Source organism: Diplotaxodon limnothrissa, linkage group LG11, assembly GCF_057381915.1.
Source record: "Diplotaxodon limnothrissa isolate DT_005_m linkage group LG11, D_limnothrissa_male_GT1.1, whole genome shotgun sequence".
In the NCBI taxonomy this organism is placed as follows: Eukaryota; Metazoa; Chordata; class Actinopteri; order Cichliformes; family Cichlidae; genus Diplotaxodon; species Diplotaxodon limnothrissa.
This window is the reverse complement of record NC_140606.1, coordinates 25,303,716-25,331,597: the sequence shown is the minus strand read 5'-3', so window position 1 is coordinate 25,331,597 and position 27,882 is coordinate 25,303,716. Positions and strand designations below refer to the sequence as shown.

Here is a 27,882-nt window from a genome sequence, read left to right as displayed (position 1 = left end):
CCATTAGGTATGTTGAAACTAACAAATACTGCATCCATACATACATATGCTATTTCCGTCTGATCCATGCAGTTTTTCCCCACATGGCCTCCACACGCACGACCTATGACTGCAAAACCCCATGATATACACCATTCACCTACAAAGCCTCTGACGTCATATTGTCCAAAATAACTGACTATGCACTCGTGACACAAGCACATGGCACTTGAAGCCATGCAACTCTACTTCATTACTTCATGTGAATAAGTCAGACGCAGCAACGCGAGCAGAATCCACAGAATCGGTAAGAATAAAAATATGAGCCAGCTTTCTCTCTGTGCCATCTCTCGCTTTCCTTCTCTCTCTTATTCTTTTCTCCCTGCATCCCCCACCCTCCCTCACTCAACCCTCAATTTCTGACTCAGCAGAACAAGACAGATACAAGGTCATCTGACTGCTGTTGCTGTGGAGCACTCGATTTGGGGGGATTCTTCCCTCCCCCCTCTTTCTTGTACTGCAAGGCGGGTAAACGTTGGGAGGTAGAGAGGCTGAAAGGAGGGAGAAACATCAAGGCATGACAGAGGTTATGGAAGGGTACAGCTGGCAGCCATTTTAATTCAAATGAAAAGAACTTTATTAGCAGCAACCACACTGACAATGTCACCCTCACTGGCAGCACTGAGTGCTTCAGGATCAAATTATTAAGCCTAGCTGTGCATTGCATATATGGGCTACATATCTATTTATTTGATGCAAGGATTTTGTAAAGCTGAAAGCAACAGAAGCTGTTGAGATAAGGGTAAAAATAATAAAGATGTTCTGCATAAAATATCTACATGTACAATGTGGTTGCAGAGTGAAAACTGACAGTCAGATTTAATCAAGACTGCTCCCCATCCATGAAACCCCTGAGGTTTATAAGCATATGTTATTACTGGCTGGATACTAAACTGCATTAGTGTTGTGCATTTCTTATATATCTCGTATAGATTATCAAATCACATTGCTAAACTGCTCAAGCTTTACGGACATATCTTTAGATGGATACTATTAAAACCCGATTCTTCATGAAACCACAATAGAAATGTTTGGGGGGAAAAATACAAACAGAACATTCCTAACAAAAGACAGCTTGTACAGTTGAGTATATCTTGTAATAAAGGATTAGATAAAGAGAAAACATGATGCTCTGGAGCCTTCTCTTCCACCAAACCAGCTGAACACAGAGAAGGTCAAAATCTTAGAATTTTCCACCACAGTGACAGAAAAAGCAGGTTAGGTTAGGTGTGCATATTCATGTTACTTTTCATAGTGCCGGCACTGACTTTAGGGTGAGCATCCCACAGGCAGAAGAGTGGGTGGTAAAAGGTCAACAGCCAACATTTATCTGGATTTACACAGAAGCCTGTTATTAATACAGACGGGGCAAAATGTTCTTTGAAATCAGATCTTAGACAAGCAGTGATGGAAAAACAAAGTGTCAACGTTTAACATCTTGTTAGTGTTGTATGAGTGGGATTTACCAGAATGTGCATTTGAAGCTTTACCCCGTCCATCTGGTTGTTCGGGAAGGTTATGAAAACACCAAGCATCCACAAACAAAATGATTACTCACTGCTAATTGCATCTCATTGCGTCTTTACTGATTCATACTTCCCATATCAGATTAAATAATAAAAAATAAAAATGCAATGTGCACCATAACATCTTGTTTTAATAAAGCATCACGGCTGACTGACCTCCAACTCTGAGCTAACCTCATTCTGATGCTCTGGGGCTTCACGGGGCTGAGTGGTCATCGTCTGGACCCACAGCAAGAAACCCAGTGAGGCATGACAGCAATCTGCTGCAGGGACAGCACGCGTGACTCCCAGCTTTCCCTTGCAAATCAGGCATCGCTGTGCATGCATGCATAGTATATATGTGTGTGTGTAACTTAGCAACTCTGCATGTGTGCTTCCACTGCAGCATCACGCCTTCATTCCAAAGCACGAAGAGGAAAAGAAAAATGTACGACCAAAACCATCAATGATAACTCACTGCTACACACGTGCCAGCTGCCTGTCATTTTTGCATGTCCTCTGTTTGTCTCTCTTTCATGCTCTCTGTCTTTGAACTCTCTGGCACCGTTACAGAAAGCAAAACTCATCCCAGCCTGTCCATCTTTCTGCCTGACCAGTGTTTAATGAATGCAGTCTAATTTGTTAGACTATCTCATTAATCTGAGTGTGTATCCTTGCAGAACCGGTCAATCCTGTGTGTGGGATTGACAGCTAATCTCATAAATGTCAAGTAAAGTGAGCCTTCCGAAAATTATTGTAGTGCTTAAACAATCCAAGTTGTATTTCTTTTTTACTTCCATTAAGATTCATCTAGTTTCATCCTTTTTTACTTTCCTTTTTTTAAATTTTGTTTTGTTTTTTGCTTAGAATAAGTCTCCCCGTTGGGTGAGATGCTGACTCTGCATTGTCAGAACTGTACACCTGCTGATGGAGCCAGTCAGGTTGCAGGCTGCTTTCTGCAGCCGACCATGCATCCCGATATGCAGTGACAGACTAATGACTGAACTGTGGCTCGTGACTTCACCCTCATTCTTTCTATCTGAATTTCACACACTTTGGATGTCCTGCTCTCTTTTCTCTGGCTGCTGTGCCCGAGCCCACTACTGAGGAATGGATGTGCACAACATGCTCATGATAGGACCAACACAACATCCAGGTGCTTGCTTTATACATGCAATAACCTACTGCACAAAAAAACCCACTATTTTATGGGACAGCAATACATTACACGATGAACAAACACAATCACGACAACTAGAATCTAACCTTGTGCGTCCATTTATACAAAATTTCAGGATAGAGACTCGCGATGCTGCTGGCTGCAAGCCTCGGAATTCTGCATTAAAGCAGGAGGGGCAGAATTATATAGTTCTATTGGCTGGCTTGTGGAGTAGGATAAATACCACTGGTCGGAGGCGCTCAGAATTATCATTGGCCAGCTCTGTCAGTTCTCGATTCACCGATTCGCTTCTTTCACCGGCGGAGTGATGTCGGCAGAAATGGGGAGGGAGGTGGCTGGTTAGTTTAGCCGGTCTTTCGCCACAAGTATCAGAGAGCAAAGGGAGGAAGCGGTTCCCCGCGTGATGCTCCGCTTGAGACTGCAGAATTTCATTTGAAAGACGTCCCACAAGGGGAAACTGCAGCCTAACCTCGCCGAAGGTTTGAGAGACAGTTTATTTAAACCAAAGACAATTCTTCTGTCAGACTTAGGCTATAGATAACTTGTCTGACGTCGTTTACCTGTGTTTTTTTCCACCTATGCAACACAAAACAACTGAGCATATCTTCTTTTGCTTTTCAAGGCAAGGCATTTTGATATAGTTCAACGTGAGGGGCTGACACCTCTCAAGCCGTGCATCACCTGAGAGGAAAAGAGTGACTGCGTCAACATGGGGGTAAGAACCGGCGATTCCAACTTTTTTACTGCGTTGTAGCCCACCTGAAGTGGCCTGAAAAGTGAGAGGTAGCCTAAAGCCTAAAGAAAAGCTGTCAAACTGAGGCGTGATGTCATTTTTGTTCTTAATGGAAATCCCGTTTGTCTGAGTGACATTGACTCTAATGCGGAACTGTGTTTTACGCCGGTCTAGACTGCGACAAATTGATGTAGCCACGAGCTCTTATCTAGTGCAGTAGTGGAAACGAGCTTCTTTTGGACTGTTCACTTTCATTCGACTTGGATCAGTTATTATTTCTGGCTCGTGTGGGCTAATTTGTACTGGGATTCTCATTAATTGCTGCCCCCGTGATGAAATGTTTAGAAACGAATGCCAAAGTCTTATATCTAAGTACTGTAGGTCTGTGATGTTTCCAGCTTGTCGGTGTGTCAGATGTGTAGGCTCTTTTAAGTCGTATAGGCCTTACTTTGACCATAACCTTGCCAGCCATGATAGGCCTAATCGGTTTATTCTTCCTGTATGCTCCTGTGTGTTAGAGGAGGAGCACGTGTTAAGGTTATTCCCCTCCCCATCATTAAGCTGCAGTTTAAAAATAATACTGAGTTTTGCCACATTTTCGGCAGACTTGCATGCACTTTCTTTATGATTAAAGACCGCAGTGCATTATGACCTCCTTCATGCCCTCGCTGCCCACCCCCACCCACCTCCACCTTCCTCCTGCCCTCTGCTGCGTTAAACCCCGCTGGCATCCCCCCCTTCTGCGGTCATCTGTTTGCGCGCAAGCGAAGCAACTGTCCGGTGAGGATGATGAGCACGCCGCGTACTTACACTGGACGCTATCAGCTGAGGAGTCCATCCTCGGCACCCTCGCTGACCCGTGCGTCATAATGCGGTTACCACGAATAAGCGCTTCACCAGCTTAGGCTATTTCCCCTTTAATTTGTGACATAACAGGGACTCGATAATCGCCAGCAGTGACTACATTTACACACATCACAGATTAAAGAAACGACGACTCCAGCCGGCTACACGAGGAGAATGACAATAAGGTTCGTCAGTGTGACTTTAGAGGGCTCTCTTCTACTGCGCGCATCCATTAAGCTATTAAACGCATTTGAGCTGTTTCCGGGTATATGGATAAACTTATCACTCGTGTAAATTGACCAGTATGGAGTCTGGTGGAAAAATACAAGGTAAAGTCAAGATGCGGCTGGTGGTGTGAGTTATTGCGCAATTCGGCTCCATCGCCTCGCCATGAAAGAGTAGTAATATTTAACCCCTGTGCACCGACTGAGCGATGCGGTGGCATGACGCTGCAGTAGGAAGACCATGCGGAGCTGAGACATTTCCAGCTCTGCGGAGGCAGTGCAAGCCGGTTTCATTACAGTGAGACCAGCTAATGTTGCCCTGCAAAGCCTGACATTTCTGCGCCAACAGAGAGGTTCAGTGTGTTGGATTCCGGGGAGGTAGAAGAGAGCCTCCGGTCCATGTCAGTGTCTTCTTATAGATGTGGAAGCTATAGTGGGCACTGCGTCAAAAGGGATGGGAGTGCAAAAAAAAAAAAAAAGTGCTTACGCATGTGCTGCTGATGCTGCTGCTGCTGCTGCTGTGTGGAAGTTCACTGAAGCAGTGAGAGAGGGACGTTGAGTGGAAATGGACTGTCATTTCAGAGGATGTCCTGTCTCCTCGGAGACTGCTGTTATAGAACAGATCAATAAGGAATATGAGCTTCCCTTCTGATGTCTTAAATCATAAAGAAAGTATATGCAAGCCTGCCGAATGTGTTTGCGCTTAAGGCGCTGAGGTTACCCTAAATGGAAAAGATGGATGGATAATGGAATAGAGCTGTGTATGGAAAAGTGTCATCACTTGTGCTGATGTACAGCACTGACTTGTCCCTCTTTCCGTCTGAGGATTTCGCACTAGCGCACTGTCCTATAGCATTGCCAGCTGTCCTTTCCCAAGGCCGCAGGGGGCACCGCTTGCGACGTTCCTTCTGCTTCAAACCGGGGGCGGGGCCTCTGGTGTGGAAATTCCCTGTAAAAGGCTGTGATAGGCTGGCACGAGCAGCCACGCAGAAAGGACCCGGTTAACAAGAGAGAATAGAGCAACCAACCGGCACGTTTTGTCAGACACAGAGATATACGTTCTAAATTTGGAGGACAATCTCTAAGGAAAGAGCATGATGTAACGCACACATAGGTCACCTTCTCATCTTTCTCACTGTCCTTTCTGCATTGATGCAGTTACTGAGGATGAGTCCATGGGAGGAATGTAAAGTGAGATGTCGAGGAAGGGCTGCACACATGCAACATCTGCAGCTGTTTATCTTCAAACTCATGACACAAAGGAAGGGAATGTGCCACTGCTGAGAGAACAACGGGTACAGAGAGAAAGGAAAGACAGATTAGTGGTGGTTGGTTTGCAGGAGTAGTGAGAGAAAGAGAGAGGGATTTAGAACGAAGGAGGTGGCATATGTTGAGGGGAGGGGTGGTTGGATGTATATTCTGTTACAGGATAATCACCTGAGGCTCACAATACCGCAGCTCATGTTTCCTCTTTCTGTGCCTGGTCATATTGGTTAACCGGGAGAGCAGAGAGAAATGGGATGAGGAGAGGAAGGATGTACTTGGGTCGAAGCATAATAGGTCTTAATAATTTTTGTTTTCATGATTGAACAGTTAGTGTTGAGGTGAAGAGGTAGGGATGTAGGGATTGTCTTTAAACCCCAGTAAGGAAAAAAGAAATTAAGGTGATTTAGCAGCAGAAAGGATTTTTAAGAAAGGCCATAATGGCTGATGGTGATGGGTGTGTCTGTGCTGCTGTTAGTGCAGTGTGGCTGAGGAGAAGCTCCTGATAAAGATAAGTCCCCTCAAAGACTGGATTCATTCATTACCTTATGATATAAAGGCTTTCAAACTGGTACCAGAGAAGTGTGCGCTGCTATAGAAAAGAAGTTGGAAGGTGTAACAGAAAGTAATTCAGGAGTTGGATATGTGTGTCCGCTGCAGAAGCCCAGCCCTCAGTTTGGTGCAGAGTGCTGCACATCCCTCCCCATTGCACCTGCTGCCTGATGCAGATAGGCTGCACTGAACCACAGCTGATGTGTCCTGCACGTTGCAAGAGCCAATAAAAAAGCATAAAAGATCTAATGAAACACAAGTTTATCATAGACCTGTGGCCCAGAGGTCAGTTAAGGTCAGTATGGTGATTCTTTGAAATGGACCTCCACTGCTCGCGTCAAGCCACTTGGATCAATAGACGTCCTTTGTAATCAAAGCAATTTTTTTAGTGAGAGTGCTGCTTGAGGATAGATTTCTGTAGTGCCTCAGCAACACCCCTAGAGTTAGCCTCCCTGCTAGCTTAAAACTAATAAGACTAGACTTGAGCTGCGAGCTCGTGTAATTCTAATAAAATGTAAAGGTCAGTGCTGTCTCCTTTCTACATTACTTGTAGAACAAAATTACAGTAGACGGACAGAGTGATTGATGTGGCCAACAGTTCTGCAACATTAACGTGCTGATGGTCTCCCATAAAGAGACCGAGTCAGGAGGGTTAGGTTGCCTGACTACGGCAACATGACTAATTCAGGGTGTTGTCGTGGAGATGTGTGTGTCCCTTTGTGAATACACTAAAGGAGAACATGTAACACTGGGCAGCCACAGTGGACAAAGGCTTATCACAGACCCAAATGAGGTCATTAGCTCTCTGTTTGTTACGATTTAAGCTGCAGCACTCTGCAAGGAAATTAATTTTTTTCTTTTCTGTAAATTTATCTTGACTGTTAAATTGTGCATTTTCCATTCGTTCCTGCATCTGATAGACTTTACATGAGGGACCCTGCATGTTTTAATGGGATATGTTAATAGGTATTTGGTAGTTTTGCAGTCAGCAGCTGGTGCGTGTAGATGTGAGATCATTAACATCTGCATATCTCAGTGTGACCTCTTGCCTGATAGTTGAGGTGCCCTCTCTCACACTGTGGCACGATGCCATGTTTTCTACCAGCGCCAAGAAATTAAGATTTACAATACTAGTGTCATGTAATTAATGTATTCTTAGTGCTTATTTTCTGATTATATTGTTTGATGTACTTTAGTAATGAAGGTGCTCAGCTAAGTGCTCAGCCAGACTGAAAAACAGGAAGTTAGTGTAGAGCTATACAAGCATATTAATAAATACAGGAAGCCAGAAAGGAGGAACTTGTAACATATAAGGAGTTGTTGAAACTATGTGTGACGTGTAAAGTACCAAAATAACACCTATATGTGAGACATTCTTATGTCATTCTAATGTTAGAGATCCTGCAACTGGCATTGGGCTGTGCAGGGCTCTCTCTCTCTTCCGGAAGATGATTGAATAAAGAATTAAATATAAAATGTTTTGACCGCTCTGAGTCGGGTGTTCTCTGTTCTGTTATGGGGATCAAAGAATCTGGTTTTAATACTAGTCTAAATCAGGCAACATTCACTCTCAGACCAAGACACACAGACAGTAGTATTAAAGTCCTTAACAGTGCCCAGCATTATGCAGTCCATCGTACAGAACTATAGTTACACAGTTACACACAAACGGTCTCTATGGGTTGAACGGATGCAGATAATGAGGGACAGGCAGATGGACACAAGGCAGCAGAGTGGAGGGGAGGGGAGGGGGGGGGGGGGGGTTATAACGCTGAGATAAAGCTGAGATTGTCAGTTCGACTTATCAGTGATTATGTTTCTTGCTTTTGTTTATTTTTAGTTTTCGGAGCCACCCCAAAGTGGATGATTTAAGAGCTGTACAGAGTTAATCTCTCTTTGTGTGTTTGTGTTTCCTGAGATTAAGATTTTGTTTCAGTACTCAGCCACAGTCTTTTTATTATTATTATTATTATTATTATTATTATTATTATTATTATTATCATACATACATTTCATTTCCTCCAGTATTAAAGGAATGTCAGTAGGGACCGGTCCGCCTCTGTCTGTTTCCTTCAGAAGGGTTTTCCCTTTCTTCTTTTTCAAGTCTGGTATCTGCAGTCTCTCCCTATTGATGTCTCTTCACTTTGTTAAACAGAAAGATAAGAAAACTCCATATCACTCTCAGGGCTGATACAGAGAGGCAAGAGCTCTTTGGTGGTCTCCTTTTCAAATACTAATCGTCAGTTAACAGTGACAATTTAATTATTTCCTTACCCAGTGCTGTTATAAAGACGTTCACCAAACGATTGCTACAGCGATACAATGACAAAAATTCATTTATGCCCGAGAATGGTGTAGAAAGGAGAGTGAGAGAGACAAAGAGAAGGAGAAACACGGTGGGTTAATCCAGTGTAGTAATCAGACTAAATAATCCCAACAGCCATGGGTCGCTACCCTGAGCCCCCTACTGTGGGCCCGAGCCCTTCCATCCTACTGCAAGAAACAGCAGATGGCCCAATGACCTTGCAAGGTGTCACACACGAGCACACACGTATGCATTCAGTACCATAGGGTGTATACACGAGTCACAGGGACACACACACACACACACTTACTGAAACAGTGTTAAGATTTTATGTGGTGAACACTTTTATTAGTTTTTACATTTTATCTAGTAAAATTCAATGTTTTTAACTTTAAAATGCTTTCATTGGATCATTTTAGGTTAGAAGAGCAGCTTATGGACATTCACAGTAAATACATGCTTTAAAAATGTAAGCATGATAAATTTTAAGCTCTCACAACTTTTAATTCTACTCGTTGGTCTATGTGTGTGAAACAGTCGGCTGAGAGGCTTTGCTGACTCCACTCAATGCAACCTTTAAACAAAACGTATGCATCCAGTCATACACGAGTGACTTTACTTTAAACTTTTCTTCTGTTTACCACTCAGTAGTCATGTTAGAAGCACTCAGTAACACCATCATGTGGTGCAGAGGACATGACGTTATCACTGAATGAGTCAGGTCTGCGGAAAAAGAAGAAGGCTAGCCTCATATGACATGTATGACAGATTTTGTGGTCATTGGAAAAAAAGAAAACTTTAAGAAGAAAATGTTGGGCGTAGATGTATTTCTTCCATCTACAAACCACTTCCTCATGTGAAAAGAAACAACACTCTTGTGTTTGTGCATTCATAAGCACCGGTTTCTGTTCTGCCTTATGGCAGGGAAAGAGGAAGGAAAATTACTTCCCAGCTCCAGTGAAACCCGCTATCAGTTCTCATGCCTCAACTTGTCGTGCTAAACAAACTTTGCATAATAATAAATCGTCTCTCAGGTGCCACTCCTAAACACAACACGACACTTCCTGCATTTCTGTCATTCGAGGTAGAAAGTGTGCCGTTATCTGACACAACACTCTCTTTCATTCTCAGGCCTCGCTGACTTTTAGTTTCTTATCTTTTGTGTATTATCACATTACCGTACAGTGACTGGGTCTCTCTTTTATTCACTCTACATCTCCCTCACTCTCTCTGCCGCAATGCGTGTAGATGCTGCACATACGGAGTGTAGCCAATACAATGACTCACCTCTGCTCACACAGACACAGACACATATTTATTCCTTAAATCGATCGCCTGTGAGCGTTATACAGCAGTGACTACAGTGTCCAGTTACAGGTGCATCAATTATTGCTCATCCTGGATTACATCGGGGGATCCGAGGAGTACCAGGCCACCGCTGAGATTCACCATGTCAATGGCCATGCCGGTCTCCATGGTTACTTGCCCTCCAAACACGCTTGCTCATCAGTGTTGTCCACATGAGGGCAAATCGTGTAGTTTGGTCAGCCGGTGCAAGACTCAAACGCGCATGCAGATGCAGGGGGAAAAGATAGTTACTGATATTTGAAACACACTTTGATCAATCAGGATATCACCAGATCTGAGTGATTGCATTCCGTTATCCACAGAGGAGCATGGAATTTCTCCATTTCCTGATGATGCCAAAGATATGTCTGTCCATCACTCTGTTTGCTTGTGATATTGTGAAAGAGCGAGTGTCTGTAATTCCAGCCACGGGTCTCCGTTTCCTTCCTCAGGACAGTGGAGGCTCATTGAATTACCCAGAGCTGTGCGATACAGCTGGACAGAAAAACACAGGCAGCACGTGTTCTTCCTGCATGGCATATTTTCTTCTTCTTCGAGCACCTGATTTAACAGCTAATGTCAAGAGAGATATAAAGATCTAAAAATATATATCAGCTGACAGTGATGTCCCTTTTAAATCAATTTTTGTTTTGTTTTTGCAAAATAACTCAAGAAGAACTATTGCAAATCAGGTGCAGTGAAGCCATCTTGCAACGTGTTTAAAGGCTGAACCCTTTGTCATAATTGAGTGCCAAGCGCACACAAAGCTAAAACACTTAACATTCTGTAAATAAGGCGAAACAAAGGATAAGCTTCCAAGATATCACTTCCTATGTGACTCATGCTGCTAACAACTCATTCATATCCTGCAAATGAACGTTCACATAAGGGCACACTCAGACACCCAAAGTGAGAATATAATCTATTAGCATTTGAGGACACATTCAAAAAGATACACATAGCATAAGTGCAGTTGCGCAATCTATTAGAGTGGGGTCACTGAGGGTCAAACACTGATATGGAGCCAGCAGACAGACTGCTGGTCAATATCTAATTAGAAGCATGAGAGAAGGGTGACAGCAGCTCCTCTCGTGCTTTCACTCACTCGCTGATCCTTTCTCCACCTCGCTGTATCACCTCCCACTGCTGTCTCCTTTTCCGTGTGCCCAATCCTGTCTGTCATCCATGTCTCTGTCTTTACTTTTCACCACATTTCTCTCTTTGTTTGAGGCTCGTCTCTCCCTCCCCTGCCAGCCACTGTTATTGTCTGTCTGCTGTGTGTGCGACATAAAGAGAAAGAACTTTGTCTCCATATTTATATCATCAGTTTAATCATGCAAATTCACAGGGGAGCAGGTGCACTGCTGAGCTAACAATGCTCCCTAAATGTGTATTTGCTGTGTTCAGTCACTCTCTGTGGAAAAAATTATCTACAACAGCAATAAAAAGTCTGACAGATGATTCACAAGCACCCATCAGTCTGTTGTCTTTGGAACAATGGTGCTAAATTACACTTGAATAGAAGGCAAATCTGTAACTTTCCATGTTATTCAACACCTCTGATCTCTGATCAGAGATATTTAACTGTTATTCAGTCTGAACAGGCACGTTCACATGTGTGTGTACACATGTATGAGCAAGCACTTCCTCTTTGTCATTTTCAGAGACGTGACACACGAGCACACACATGCCCAGGGTCTGTCTCAGAGGGGATGAGCAGCAGTACTTTTCCACTGCATCAGTCTCTGCTCCCTTACCCTCTGTCTCACCAGGCCTGCCCAGTCTTGCTGCAACAAGAGATTTGCTCACCTGTTCTTTTGTTGCAGAAGTGTGTGTGTGTGTGTGTGTGTGTGTGTGTGTGTGTGTGTGTGCTTGTAGTCCAGTCAAACAGCTACCTCGCTCTGACAGCCTACTCTCTGCTTGACATGCTTGAACGAGTGGTTTTATTGTTTGCTTTGAATTCAGCAGTGGTCGTTGAGAGCAGCACTCCCTCAATTGGTCGGCAATTTTCCCAAGATGTCTTGCATGTGTTGCTTCATGAATACTTTTTTTTTTCAGTTATGAGCACAACCAGAAAGGCAGGTCTTAAGTAACAATTGCATACAGACTAAATACGCAGAGACATGATTTCACAAGACTTTTGCACAAGAGCAGTACAATTACAGCTCAAGTGGAAAATTCACTGGCAGGCTGATCTTTATTACGCACACTGGTGTAACTGCAGGGGTGTATGTTTTGGTGCGGTCTGGGTGTGGGAGTTTCCATGTCAACATGTGCGGAGGACTCGGGATCTCGTTTCATACCCCCTCCCAGGTGCTTTTGTAAATGTGTCCGTTTGATTTGGATAAAGGGCCAACTTGTTTTAGACTAATTATGTTCGAGGTCAGATAAGCAGTTCATATCTAATTTACAATATCAGATTTAAATAAAGTGACCAAGCAGGAGTGATCAACCCGGCTATACCACTAGAGGGTGTATTTTTCCCTGTGAACAACAGCACACATTCAGCACTTCATCATATTTAAGTTACAGGTTAACCTTTAACCTCGTTTTTTTTTTTTTATCGTTTGACACAAAATGACTGCTGTTATTGATTTATTAGTCGATAGGTATTGACTTTTCTGTTTGACTTGTGGGGATTTAATTTTGCAATCCCCTGCGTGGAATCAATACTGTATATTTCACTAAAATGATGTTTCACCAAGCTCAACTCCCCCGATGACCAGGTTGGATCAGTGAGCGAACCCACTTGCATCTCCTGGGAGGAGTTCTTGTCACTCCATGTCACCTCTGACCTTTGATGAAGCAGATTTGTATGGATGAGGCTCATCAAAGGTCAGACTACTCTCCTTCCAGACAACAGGCTAGAATTACAGCTATAGACTAAGGATCAGAAAATGCAATGATGGAGGAAATGAGGTTATAAATAGCTCACTTATGTGTAGTTAAACAAAGTGAGCCATCTTCTAAGGGGAGATTTACAGTAACTGGCAGAGGTGTGGACTCGAGTCACATGACTTGGACTCGAGTCAGACTCGAGTCATTAATTTTATGACTTTAGACTTGACTTGAAAAAATGTTCTAAGACTTGTGACTTGACTTGGACTTTTACACCAATGACTTGGGACTTGAATTGGACTTGAACCGGTTTACTTGAAAAGACTTGATATTTTACCCCAAATATAAAATTTAACATGCATATTATATGGAGATTGAAAATGTGACGTCATTCACGGGTAGAACCGCAAAGGATTCTGGGAACTCGTGGCAAGCGGTACTAGCGCACGCAGGCTTTCAATTGAACTCAGTCACACAGCGATAAAAAGAAACACAAAAATGTCAAGAAGCTGTTGTATTATTAACTGCAATAGCCGGTCGCATGACAGCCACGGGAAGCCGACGGGTAAAGAGATCGGTTGTTATCGGATTACGTCGTGGAAGAGAAATTGTTCGAGCCATGTTTCCGAAGTAACAAAGAGGCGACTGGATTGCAGCCATTCAAAGATCAAATATAACGTCCTAGAACACTCCAGCTCACAGGTTAGTCTGCTCCAAGCATTTACACAAAGGTCAGTCTGCTGTTGTAGTTAATGCGTCATTTTTCTTAACATAATTGGTGATATAGGTTACAAGCAAGTCTGGCGCTGAACAGAAATTGTCGCGCTATGCTCCTTTATTTATTGTGCATAAATAGTAAATTGTCCTGACACAATATTGCGTTTCGCTTCTGTTATTATGGTACACTGACAAAAACACATACTTTTATTCACAGGATAAAACAGGTTTTTTGTATCACTAATTGCCCAGTACGATTACAGCATACAATATTATTGTCACTGCTACATTTCTGTGATGCTACCAGAAATTATTTCCACTACTAATTAATTACCGTTGAGCTCAAAGGTCCTATTAATAAACGGTTAACGAATGTGTATTTATGAAGACTATTTGTGAGACTGGTAAACTTATGATACGTACGATGGTCTTTCGTTCTACACGGTGCATTTCAAGGTCCTGCACCCATCCGTCGGTAAACTGTACCTGGGCTTGTTGCAGTGACCGGAAGTTACTAAACTTCATGAGTGTATGCACTCACTCCAAGAACCGTATAATTATAAATATGCATATAAATATGCTAAGATGAGATAGCTGACTTCATCTAACTAGCAAATGTTTTCCAGGCTACGTTGGTGATACAGTTTTTTTTAATGTGTATGATATTTTTGTCATGCGATTTTAAAGCTGGTCCTACAACCGCATCCAAGAATAACATGCAGCGTATCTCAGAACTGTCGGTGAAAATTATTCTTGGAGCTAGGTTTAATTGAGCTGCATTTTAAAGAGGTGCAATTTCACAATTTGTGTATATTTTCTAAGTTCACTATTTTGTATGTGTTGAGAAAAACACAGATTTTAAAATTACATGGTCTAATATTTACATTTAGCATATAACTGCAACATTATTTTTTCGTTTGTTTTTTTTAAAGACTCGAAAGGACTTGAAATTCAAAGTTTCAGACTTGTGACTTGACTCGGACTTTTACACCAGTGACTTGAGACTCGACTCTGACTTGCCTGACATTACTTGAGACTTGACTTGAGACTTGAGGATAAAGACTTGAGACTTACTTGAGACTTGCAAAACAATGACTTGGTCCCACCTCTGGTAACTGGAATAATAGATTTGATGTAAAGCAGGCAGAGGAGAGTAAAGACAGCTGATGTGTCTGTGTCTGCATGTTTGCGTATACACGCAGTTTAATTTTTCTTGACATCAAAGTGGCTCTGATGGTTTTGTATTGTAGTGCATGCAAGAGTCTGGTAAGAAACGCTTTGATGAGTCTGCAAACTCAATTTTCCTGTTCGCTGTCTCTTTCTTATGTCGTTAATGCTCACTGCTGGAGAAGTAAATGAAAAGGAGCAAAAGTGATTTGTTAAGACCTCAAGGTTAAACCATTTGCACTAGATTATGTTTTGATGTGTCCATCAGGATCTTGTGGTCATTGAAGGGAGCATTATTTGATCAATGGAGATCAAATGGGTAGATCGGGCTGCAGGCACTTGCTTTGATGTGTTGATAATTCACTCCTAACCCAGTTTTATATTTGGTTGAGCAAAACCGAGCCACCCGGGTAATATGTTTTCAATTCTTTAACAATGCTTATAATAATAGGTTTTTATAGTCATGGGTAGGGCTGGGCCATATTATACCGTTCACGGTAATACCGGTATAATGTTAGGCAACGATAGGAAAATGAAATATCGCGATAGAATGGGAGTAAAACGCGCATGCGCAGTGCCTTTGTTTTCATACGCACATGGCCGATTGTTGAGTGAAACAGATGAACCAGAATTGGTTTGTAAAAATGGTGCAACTTCAGTGATGTGGAACTGGTTTGGTGTTTGTCCGTCAGATACACAACAAAGCACATTTTTTGCAGAACATGCAAGCGGCCGTTGTTATTGTCGTATTTGTCGGACTAAGATGCTCTTAAATCTGGGAGTAATCTGGGTCCTAAACTCCGTATGCTTCAGGTCAAACAACACTGCAGCATCACGTCTTTCATCTTTAATAAAACGATCAGCATTGCTGCTTTACCAGGTGTAACTATAAAGTTTAACTTCCAGGCATCCATGAAAACAAAAGTTATTACATTTAACGGAGTTAGAAGTTAGCAGGAAGCTAGCGGAAGTTAGCTCGCTAGTTTCGCTAGTTACCTAAGCATGATATTGCATGTTCTGACTGAGAGATTTCTGAAAAAAATCAAACGTACAGCTCTGCTATCACTTCCAACATAAATGAAGACAGGAAACTAAACAGCAGTGACGTTTGTAGGGTTACTGAAGTTGGGCTAGCTGGTATATAATGATGTGCTACGTGATCGCTAGCGACACAGCTATGTTAGCATAACATAAACAGTGAAGCTGGAGGACGAACACTAACACTTTTCCACTTATAAAAGTTAACGTGAAGGTTCTTCATGGTTAGAGACAAATGCAATCGCATGGCAGGATGCTGTAAACGGACCAAACTTCAGTCAGGAGAACAACTGAGATAATCCATCCACAATACGAGGTTAGTCATTAATATACTGCAACAACATGGGAATAGAGCAGCTGCCAGAGAATTCAACATTAATGAAACAATGGTACAGAAGGCAAGGCAAGGCAAGTTTATTTGTATAGCACAATTCAACAACAAGGTGATTCAAAGTGCTTTACAGAGACATTAGAAACAAGAACAAATAAAAAGCATGATTTAAAATTGATTAAAACAAGCAAATAAACTAACTAACTAATTAACAAACAAACAAACAACAGTATATAAAATCAAAACAGATAAAATCAGAACAGTAGATAAAATCAGTAGTTAAATGTAAGTTTTGAAATTTAAGCTTAAAGTGTGGATTTGGTGCTTTATTCAAATGCAGCTGAGAACAGGTGAGTCTTCAACCTGGATTTAAATAAACTGAGTGTTTCAGCTGATCTGAGGCTTTCTGGGAGTTTGTTCCAGATATAAGGAGCATAAAAGCTGAATGCAGCTTCTCCGTGTCTGGTTCTGACTCTGGGAACTGATAAAAGACCGGATCCAGATGACCTGAGGGATCTGGATGGTTCATACTGGGTCAGGAGGTCATTGATGTATTTTGGTCCTAAACCATTCAGAGCTTTATAGGCCAGCATCAGAACTTTAAAGTCTATCCTCTGACGGACAGGCAGCCAGTGTAAAGACCTCAGAGCTGGACTGATGTGGTCCACTTTTTTGGTCTTAGTGAGGACTCGAGCAGCAGAGTTCTGAATGAGCTGTAGTTGTCTGACTGATTTTTTAGGTAGACCTGTAAAGATGCTGTTACAGTAATCAAGCCTACTAAAGATGAATGCATGGACTAGTTTTTCCAGGTCCTGTTGAGACATCAGATCTTTTATCCTTGATATATTCTTGAGGTGATAGTAAGCTGACTTTGTTATTGTCTTAATGTGTTTTTCTAAGTTTAGGTCTGCATCCATCACTACACCCAAATTTCTCGCCTGGTTTGTGGTTTTTAGATGTATAGATTGAAGTTCTCTGGTGACCTGTAATCGTTTTTCTTTGGCGCCAAAGACTATTACCTCAGTTTTGTTTTTGTTTAGCTGGAGAAAATTGTGGCACAACCAGTCATTGATTTCCTCAAAAGTGGAGGAAGCAAGAAGAATGAGTTTAATAAAGTTTGATTTATCTGACTGCTTTGTTTCGCTTAATGTGCCTTATAATCCTGTGCACCTTATGGTCCGAAAAATACGTACTGCACACTGCAGTTTAATGTTGCAAAGCACCTCTTTTTAACTTCAGTGGATATTATATATGGTTATGCTCAGGATATGTCAGCCCATTTCTACTGGAAATGCCTTTTGGTTAAACTTTCAGCAAGGAATTTGCATTTGCACTGTTACATTTTTATAAAGCTTTAATGTACATAAAAACCAGCTTCTTAAGTGAAAATAAATGGAAGGTTGTCTTTTTGCGCTAGTAATGTTGTGGAGTTGTATTTTGTCTCGCATCAATTATATCGTCGGTTATATCGTTATTGCAAATTTTCAAATATATATCGTGATAAATATTTTTGGCCATATCGCCCTGCTCTAGTCATGGTTTTTTTGTTTAGCTAACATCATCCTCAGAAACTAAAAATACATTCCATTATTATACTACTACTACCTCTCAAGGCCACTTCACAAGGATACAACGTTATTAGCTGTGTAATGAAACAAATCTCATCAAGGCCAGTTCAGCAGTGCCCACTGCCTTTAATTCAGCTGCAGTCAGTGGCTGATTAATACTCTTAAGAAGGCTGCTCTCGCATCAGTTTACAAATGTTTTAATATTTTACAGAGCAGTGTAGTTTTTAATGGCTGCAATGAACATAACAAACCAAGAGGACAAGGGCTGCTCTCTCCATTATCTAGTCCACAGGCATGTATAAAACATGTGTGTATGTCTGTAGTATGGGAAGTCAGACAGTTACCGCGTTGCCACCACACAGGACAAAGATGACCGATCCCCCAAGAAGAAGAAGGGGGCAACCAAGGACATGGATGACCTGAAGAAGGAAGTACCCATTGTAAGTAAACGCTTCCTTTTTTTTCTAAGAATAGTTGTGTAGTAGTAACTGAGTTTTGCTATGATGTGTGTTAGAGGTTACAAAGTTTTACTGCACTCTGTTTCCATCTTGCTGGATTTAATTGTCACTGTTGAGTGGATCCATACAAAGGTCTGGTCATGGGCAAAGTTTTGGGTCAGTTCATTTTTGTTCCTGTCAGTCAAAGGATGATTGATCGCTCGTGTGCAGTTTTCTTAGTATTTCAATATTTTTTTTTAAATGATATTGTGAAAAAAAATTTTTAACATCCTTGAAATGATGCAAGGATGTATTTTTGAAGAAAATCTTCTTTCAGAATGGAATTAATGGAAGGAAACTGGCAGCATTTTTTCGGACAGAGAAGAAATTATTTTCCCATACACGCAAACGTTTTTGTATTTTTTGCTGGTAAGATGGGGGGACTTATTATGAGGAAGTCGGCATTTTCGTCCCACTTTTCAGCCCAAGAAACAGACACCATGGTCGCCATACCTGGCTGCCGTTACCACATACTCTTACCCCTCAGGTGAACTGCATGCATGGCGTTGATTTCTGAATTTCCTTCTGTAAAATAAAACGATAGATTTTTTTTTTTTATCAAAATTTCCTCCATGAATAAATTTAAGCTGGAGAGTTTTCCCCACAAAATATCTCTGCATGCAACTAAAAATACAAATAAAATTGTGAACTACAAGAAATTCTAATCTACATTGTTTTTATTTTTCTGTTTGTTGGGGGGGGGGGGGGGGGTTTAATAACAGACGGAACACAAAATGTCTGTAGAGGAAGTATGCAGGAAATTCCAGACTGACGTTGTCCAGGTAAGCTGACAACGCATTTTCCCAGTTTGCCACCAGGTGGCAGTGATGTACTTTTCATGGTTAGAGTTTGTGACAAAGAAATGCTTTTGAACTTCACATTCCGCTTCCTCTCGGTTCACTGCAGGGACTGACCAATGCCAAGGCCGCAGAGTTTCTGCTCAGGGATGGTCCCAATGCTCTCACCCCTCCTCCCACCACCCCAGAATGGGTCAAGTTCTGTCGCCAGCTGTTCGGTGGATTCTCCATCCTGCTGTGGACCGGCGCCATCCTCTGCTTTCTGGCCTACGCTATCCAGGCAGCTACCGAGGACGAGCCTGCAGGGGACAACGTGAGCAACCCACACACACATTCACAATTAGTCACACAGGTTTAGCCCAAACATATTCATCTGTGGCCTATTTGCACCTCATTAACATACCCGTCACACCTAAGACTCTTGGGTATTAACATAAATAACATCTCAGTAAATATTTTACACATACTGCACTCGGTGGCTTCAAACCACCCCCACTAACATATTTCTAATTTTCTCTCCTTTCAGTTGTACCTTGGTATTGTGCTCACAGCTGTCGTAGTCATCACCGGTTGCTTCTCATACTTTCAAGAGGCTAAGAGCTCTAAAATCATGGAGTCTTTCAAAAACATGGTACCTCAGGTAAATAGGTGCTTGATCCCGTACACACAGTATGAAGTAATCTATGCTGTAAGGACAGCAGAAGGCGTACAAGACATCCTTGTCGCCACTACTCATATAGCTTTTACTTGAAGAAACCTCCTGCCTCCATTCTACAGTAACATTTAACATGTCAGTCAAGGCCTGTGTGAAATTATCCCCCCACTGCTTCTCCCGTACCTCTCTACTTGCCACTCTGATTTAGAATAAAAGCTGTATACACAAAAAGAAGTTTCAGAATCAGAATCAGAATCAGAATACTTTATTGATCCCTGGGGGAAATTATTTTTTGTTACAGTGCTCCATTTTAAACCAACATTAAGACAAGACAGACAATACGCTAACTAAGAATAGTACAATATATACATATATATACATACATACATACATACATACATACATACATACATACATACATAAGTCACTCATAAGTAAATAGCTGGAAAAGAAACATGTGTAGTTGTAGCAGCAAACAGTGTGTTAAGTGGATGCGTTGTACAGGGAGATGGCCACAGGCAGGAATGATTTCCTGTGTCGTTCAGTGGTGCTTTTCGGTAATCTCAGTCTCTCACTGAACGAGCTCCTGTGACTGACCAACATGTCATGGAGTGGGTGGGAGGTGTTATCCAACATTGTCTTTATCTTGGACAGCATCCGCCTCTCCGACACCACCTTGAGGGAGTCCAGTTCCATCCCCACAACATTGCTGGCCTTACGGATCAGTTTATTAAGTCTGTTGGCTTAATAAACTGATGGTGCTTGCCAGTGTTTTGATTATAAATTAGTTACTTACAGTATGTAAGTCAAACATATCTACATGGAGCTCTCTAAATGTAATTCTGGCATCATGAATGACATTATTTCCTCTCCTGCAGCAAGCACTGGTGATCCGTGAGGGTGAGAAGGTGCAGATCAATGCTGAGGAAGTGGTGGCCGGAGATCTGATTGAAGTGAAGGGTGGAGACAGGATCCCTGCTGACATCAGGGTGACTTCAGCTCACGGCTGCAAGGTAAAGACACACACACACACACACACACACACACACACACACACACACACACACACACACACAGTCACATGCATAGATTTATATTTTTGTTTCTTTTTATATGTAATAAAAAAAAAAACTTTAACATTTTCTTTTGCCCAACAGGTAGATAACTCTTCCCTTACAGGAGAATCAGAGCCTCAGAGCAGGTCACCTGACTGTACCCATGACAACCCCCTGGAGACCCGAAACGTTGCTTTCTTCTCCACAAACTGTGTTGAAGGTATTGTCACCATGGCAATAACACTGCATGCTATTGTTACCTTGCAGGACTGTGGTTGAATTTAAAGCCCTCAGTTTGAACAAAGCGATAAAGTTCACAGTTAAAGGGACAGTTCACCCCAGAAACTTTATGGGCTTTGAGGCCGTTTGGCAAGTTGATCAACTTTGGAGACTAAGTCTGTATAAACTAGAACATACTAATGTACTAGAACTAGATGAAGCAACAAACAAATAGAACACAGCCATAGTGATTTTTTTCTAGAAATCATGACACACTAACTAAAAAAAACCTCTCCAGAAACCCATAAACATTGTGAACAATTTTCTTCTGCTTGAAATATCCGACATGCAGCAAAGGGCCACGGGTCTGACTCCAACCCAGCGCTCTGTCCATGTGGCATGCCTGTATGGTTGCCTGCTTAACTACTGAGCTAAACTGGCGCCCCCTTACACACAATATTGTCACTGCGCTCTTTTTGTTGTTTTTTTTATCTCTAAACCCAGTTGTCAGGTCGTGATTTTAGAAATGTGTTTTTAAATAAAATTTAAAAAAATCACCTTCTAATGCAACAAAGTTGTTGCACCTGTAAGATTGTATTTCTGATTTTGTTTTTTGATCCACACCAGGCACAGCGCGTGGCATTGTTATTTGCACTGGAGACCGCACAGTCATGGGCCGCATTGCTACTCTGACGTCCGGCCTGGAAACCGGCAAAACACCCATTGCCCGCGAGATCGAGCACTTTATCCACATTATCACAGGAGTGGCTGTCTTCTTGGGCGTCACCTTTTTCATCTTGGCCATCATTTTGGGTTACACCTGGCTGGAGGCCGTCATCTTCCTCATTGGCATCATTGTGGCTAACGTGCCTGAAGGGCTGCTGGCTACTGTAACTGTAAGCAGGCAAACATTTGCTTTATTTTTGTATTTTTTTTGGTTACATATTTCAGTGCTTTCCTTTGCCTGATTCTTTTTCATGCCTTTTCACTGGTCTTTTTGGAGATTCTATAGAAATAAACACAAACCTTCTCATTTAGTGTGTTTAATATTGTGCTAGTGTATAATTAGATTACTTCTTTTAGAATCGAGGAAACGGATCAGTTGACAATTTGAACTCTGTGCAGGTATGTCTGACTCTGACTGCCAAGCGTATGGCTAAGAAGAACTGCCTGGTGAAAAACTTGGAAGCTGTTGAAACTCTGGGCTCCACCTCCACCATCTGCTCTGACAAGACCGGCACCCTGACCCAGAACAGGATGACTGTGGCCCACATGTGGTTTGACAACCAGATCCATGAGGCTGACACCACAGAGGACCAGTCGGGTAAGTGAAGGGACGGCATACGGGCAACACTGATGGCTCAAATATTTTTATAGTGTAAAAGAATTAAAAATGATTACTAAAAAAGTACAACATTTATTAATTCTCACTCTTACATTCCTTCTGCAGGTGCTGCATTTGACAAGAGCTCTGTGACATGGCTGTCTCTTTCTCGTGTTGCTGCTCTGTGTAACCGCGCACAGTTCAAAGCTGGACAAGACTCAGTGTCCATCCTGAAGCGTGACGTGGCTGGTGATGCCTCAGAGTCAGCTCTGCTGAAGTGTATCGAGCTGTCATGCGGCTCAGTCAGGATGATGAGGGATAAGAACAAGAAGGTGGCTGAGATTCCCTTTAACTCCACCAACAAATACCAAGTGAGTAAAGGGTCAATATGGGTGAACACATATGTTATACACTGAGTAATGCATCAGATGGTCTCATTTTAATGCTTATCTCTGTTCTCCTCCCCTAGCTTTCTGTTCATGAAACAGAAGATCCAAATGACAACCGCTACTTGCTGGTGATGAAGGGAGCCCCTGAGAGGATCCTGGATCGTTGTTCCACCATCATGCTGCAGGGCAAGGAGCAGCCTATGGATGAGGAGATGAAGGAAGCTTTCCAGAATGCTTACATGGAGCTGGGAGGACTGGGAGAGAGAGTACTGGGTAAGGTCGAAAGAGGTGAAGGTGGATACTGAGGGAAAGATTTGACAGTGTGGCCATCAGGTTCAAAATCCCAAAATACACATTTTATTTAATAACAATTTATTTGAAAATGTAGCTCAGCTAAAAGTATTATTTTAGTCATCGCTTAATAGCCTATCGGATGCAGTGTATGTTCTTCTGGGCAAAGGATTGAGTGTTTACTTTATTATAAATGTGGTTTCCATTCATGATCATAGATAAAACGATAAGTCCGAACTTTCTTCATGCCAGGCTGCAGATGTTCCATCCATCCACTGTTATTCATTTATTTTTTACATCCATTTAACTGGTTTCAAAGAAGAAAATGTTAATGTTAGTACTCAGCTTAATTGTGATTATGGTTTTCACTATAATCGAGCAAGTCCTGTATCTGTGGACGCATCCATCCTGTGCTGTCTTCTGAAGGTCATGTTAACGTCCACTTTCCAGGTTTTGAATTCATTGTCAAACTGGTTTTTAAAAGACTGATCAAATCCAAATTGGACATTAATATATTTTTACTACACATCTGTACTGTGTTTATTTGTTTAATCAGCATCAGCCGCAGAGAGTTTCTTCCTGAGGGTCCTTAACACACTCAATCCAACACGTAAACACAAAACAAGGCTCTCCTCTTGCAGACAGCATTGAGTTTCATGTAGACACTTCCTTACAAGATACTTTTACTTTAGTTCCAAGAATAGGGTTATAAGAAACGACACTTTAGAACTAAACAGCACACATCCGCTGTATTCATTATCCAAACTATTTTAATTACAATTCTTACTAATTTTGATACACACCGTTTTATATTTGACTCGTTCTTTAGGAGCTTAATTTAACATAAACTGGTAGGAACTTCCACCCAATCTTTGCCTGTGAATTACTGTTTTCTGTATATTACTTGTTTTAGCTTTTGGCATTGTAAAGTTATTTTCTGTTGCAAATCATTTTTCACAAGTATGTTCATTAAATGTGAAAACAGTCTTCAATATAATTAGCAATTACCCATCCTAGATTACTATTCATATCACTGACATGATTTCTGTAAGAGCATTATGATGCACGTCGTGAAGATTTATTTTTAATTTGTTGAAATGTTTTTTTTATTTCTTTTACAATAATTGCAATAATCCAGCTGTGATAGAACCACTGCATTTAGAACCTCTGGTTTTATTCATTTTAAACCTCTTCTAACCACCCCCACCCATTCTACTTACAATGTTATTAATGTTGTAAGTTAATTTCTAACATACTGTTAAACCTAATAGTTTTGTCTCTTACACATTTTCAATAGGAAAATGTAAATCACGCGTGATGTAATGAAGGTTTTATACTTTTAGAAGCTCAAAAAGCCCTATTTGAAATAAGGAAATTAACTGTGACAAACCTTGAAATAGCTAATTCAGCATCGCATACAAGAATTGTTTTTTAGAATTATAATACCGCTCTCTTGGTTTTCACTAATTTATAAGACTTTAACATAATTTTTTTAAATTATGATCTGTTGAATTGTTGAAACAAAACACTTTAAGGTTATAACTGTAGGAAGGAGTGTAGTGGAATTTATTTAAAAAGTAGAGAAAGCCACAAAAAATATGCTTAAATAAACAGCATTAAATCACACATTTCCCCTCGCTCCAGGTTTCTGCCACGTGCTGCTGCCAGAGGATCAGTATCCCAAGGGCTTTGCCTTTGACACAGATGATGTTAACTTCCAGACAGATAATCTCTGCTTCGTCGGCCTCATATCCATGATCGACCCTCCCCGTGCCGCCGTGCCTGATGCTGTTGGCAAATGTCGATCCGCTGGTATCAAGGTAAGCTGTTTAGATTCGACACAAACTTCTTTGATCTTTAAGTTTAGTCTATTGTTGCCAATAAGAAGTCATTTTTGTTGTTCTCGTAGGTCATTATGGTTACTGGTGATCACCCGATCACAGCCAAGGCCATTGCCAAGGGAGTGGGCATCATCTCAGAGGGCAACGAGACAGTGGAGGACATCGCAGCTCGTCTCAACATACCTGTCAGCCAGGTCAATCCCAGGTAAGGAACGTTTACAGAAAAACACACACCAAACAAGCAGCAAGTCTCACAAAGTGAAAGCAAATTTGTTCTAACATTTTAATGTCTGTGTTTAGAGACGCCAAGGCCTGTGTGATTCATGGCTCAGACCTCAAGGATCTGTCTCAGGATCAAATGGATGACATCCTGAGGAATCACACGGAGATTGTGTTTGCCAGGACCTCACCACAGCAGAAGCTGATCATTGTAGAAGGATGCCAGCGACTGGTTGGAACATTTTTAATATACTAGCTTGAAAAGAAGCTACAGGTTTTCTTTTTGGAAATGTACTGGCTTAATTCCAGGGACTGCACTTTGAGGTGTCAATATACTTTTGGAACAGCAGATGGCACTATTTGACCACTGGATGAAGAGCTTGCTTTTACACAGGGAGATAGATTGTATTAAAAATGGCCATGTTTTTTCATTTTTAATGCAAAAAATGCACCAGCCTGTTAATTGTTTTTTTTACAGTTCCCAAACTTAACATTTTTCTGTACAAAAGCTAGAAAAATAATGTTAAAAAGAAGCTTTAAAATGAAATGTAAAATAAAGTGGTAACAATCGAAATATAAGCACATACAATATTATATTTTTATGTATTAATGTATATTTAATTTATTACATTTATTTAATAATCTTGGAAATTAATAATTTCAATAAACTATCTTAAATTCAATAAAACCTTGCTAAATAATAATGAAAACATGTGACAAAAACAGCTTTTTTATTCGCTTTAATTAATGTCGTTCTCTTTCATTTGTCCTAGGGTGCTATTGTAGCTGTGACAGGTGATGGTGTGAATGACTCACCTGCACTGAAAAAGGCTGACATTGGTGTTGCCATGGGAATCTCAGGCTCCGATGTGTCCAAGCAGGCTGCAGACATGATCTTGTTGGATGACAACTTTGCTTCTATTGTCACTGGAGTGGAAGAAGGTGAGACGACCCAAAGGAGAGCACTGAAAGACTAAGAACGCTTAAATCAATAAAAAGTTTTGTAATGAGAATCTGAGAAAGGACGTAGGAGGAAGATAGAAATGACGCTTTAGAAAGAAAAGAGATGCTAATGGTTGTTGTTTTTTTCCAATAAAAAATGTCTTGCATGAAAGCAGAGTTCCCGATCATCCACTTGCATTTGAGATGTCAGAGTTGGACAGAATGTGACGTGAACTGTCTACTGTTTCTTTTTTTTTCTTTTCTTTACCCTCTAGGTCGTTTGATCTTTGATAATCTTAAGAAGTCCATTGCCTACACCTTGACCAGCAACATCCCAGAGATCACCCCCTTCCTATTTTTTATCATAGTCAACATCCCATTGCCACTGGGAACCATCACAATCCTGTGTATTGACCTGGGAACTGACATGGTAAAGAGCTTAAAAAGACTCTTTGTTTAGTATGATGAATGCAGCATTATGCTCACATACAGCTCATACTGTCTTCTTCTTCTACTCTCAGGTTCCAGCCATCTCTCTGGCTTATGAAGCAGCTGAGAGCGACATCATGAAGCGCCAGCCTAGGAACCCAGCCAGGGACAAGCTGGTGAATGAGAGGCTTATCAGCATTGCCTATGGACAAATTGGTGGGTGAACTGAAGATTGTGACTGTTGATCCAGGCTGTGAATTGTCTTTGATGTGGATTGAAGTTAGATCTGAGTTGCCTAGAAGTCATTTTGTTGTAAAAATCACTTTATCCCCCTCTTTTTTTTCTTTTTTTTTTTTGTTCACAAAAAACAATAGTTGGATTATCTTTGGAGCTGTCCTCGGTGTTTAGGGGGGAAACTCGATTTTGGAAATCAGAAAACTTAAAAATTGGTAACTCAATCTCGATGTGTGTACATGTTTCTTAAGGTATGATCCAGGCTCTGGGAGGATTCTTCGCCTACTTTGTCATCTTGGCTGAAAATGGTTTCCTGCCCTCTCAGCTAGTAGGCATCCGACTCAACTGGGACGACCGCAGTTTAAATGACCTGGAAGACAGCTATGGCCAGCAATGGGTAAGTGTGTAGTAGGTGCAAATTTTGTGTTTTCACATTTTGCTACTACATCTTACTATTATGGTTCTTTCCTGCCTTCACAGACATATGAACAGAGGAAGATCGTGGAGTTTACATGTCACACAGCCTTCTTTGTCAGTATTGTGGTAGTGCAGTGGGCTGATCTCATCATCTGCAAGACCAGGCGCAACTCTGTCTTCCAGCAAGGCATGAAGTAAGTCAAAGAGCTATTCACTGCATTATAGTTGTCTTTTCTGCCAATCTTATCAGCATAGAAAAAAAATCTAGATTATACTAATCGAGATGTATGTATGTATCTATGTAGATATGTTTTTGGCTTTAATATGTGGCTTTTCTAAACGCAGGAACAAGATCTTGATCTTTGGCCTGTTTGAAGAAACAGCCCTGGCTGCCTTCCTGTCCTACTGCCCAGGCATGGATGTGGCACTCAGGATGTATCCTCTAAAGTGAGTTTCAGCAACACACAGATAAATACATTGAAAGATCAAGTTGTCTGGTTACTTGATTGCAGTTCTCTCGTTCTCTCCACAGGCCTACCTGGTGGTTTTGTGCATTTCCTTATAGTTTTCTCATCTTTGTTTACGATGAAGCTCGAAAACTCATCCTTCGCCGGAACCCTGGAGGTGAGCGAAGTTTTTGTTTTTTTTTTCATTTAAGTGGGCGTTTCTTTAAAGGTCTTTGGTTCATCAGGCCTAAGATGAGAGTAGTTTAACTTTTTCTGTAGATTATAAACAAAAACAGAAATGTATTAATTATTGAGCAGCAGTTAAGTAACGCTAAGCTAACTGGTGACAGTAGGGTCTAAATATCAAAATAATTTCCCAAGTTACTAAAAGCACTGTTTATTTACTGTGTTTTTTCTCTACTATTTGTGCTTCAGGTTGGGTGGAAAAGGAGACGTACTATTGATCGTTGGAGC

General features: G+C 41.4%; 1 protein-coding gene across 1 annotated transcript; it reads left to right on the top strand.

Annotated features, from left to right (window-relative positions):
* Positions 1 to 3,146: 3,146 nt before the first annotated feature.
* On the top strand, positions 3,147 to 27,872 carry atp1a3b (ATPase Na+/K+ transporting subunit alpha 3b). Its single transcript, XM_085366432.1, has 23 exons — positions 3,147 to 3,203; positions 3,347 to 3,439; positions 18,016 to 18,093; positions 18,873 to 18,932; positions 19,057 to 19,260; positions 19,474 to 19,587; positions 20,481 to 20,615; positions 20,760 to 20,877; positions 21,504 to 21,772; positions 22,002 to 22,200; positions 22,327 to 22,571; positions 22,670 to 22,862; positions 24,525 to 24,700; positions 24,790 to 24,926; positions 25,022 to 25,172; positions 25,714 to 25,882; positions 26,158 to 26,312; positions 26,404 to 26,527; positions 26,797 to 26,942; positions 27,026 to 27,156; positions 27,308 to 27,409; positions 27,495 to 27,586; positions 27,844 to 27,872. The coding sequence occupies exons 2-23, from the start codon at positions 3,434 to 3,436 to the stop codon at positions 27,870 to 27,872; spliced, it is 3,033 nt and encodes a 1,010-aa protein (XP_085222558.1). The 5' UTR covers positions 3,147 to 3,203; positions 3,347 to 3,433.
* The last annotated feature ends 10 nt before the right edge of the window (positions 27,873 to 27,882 follow it).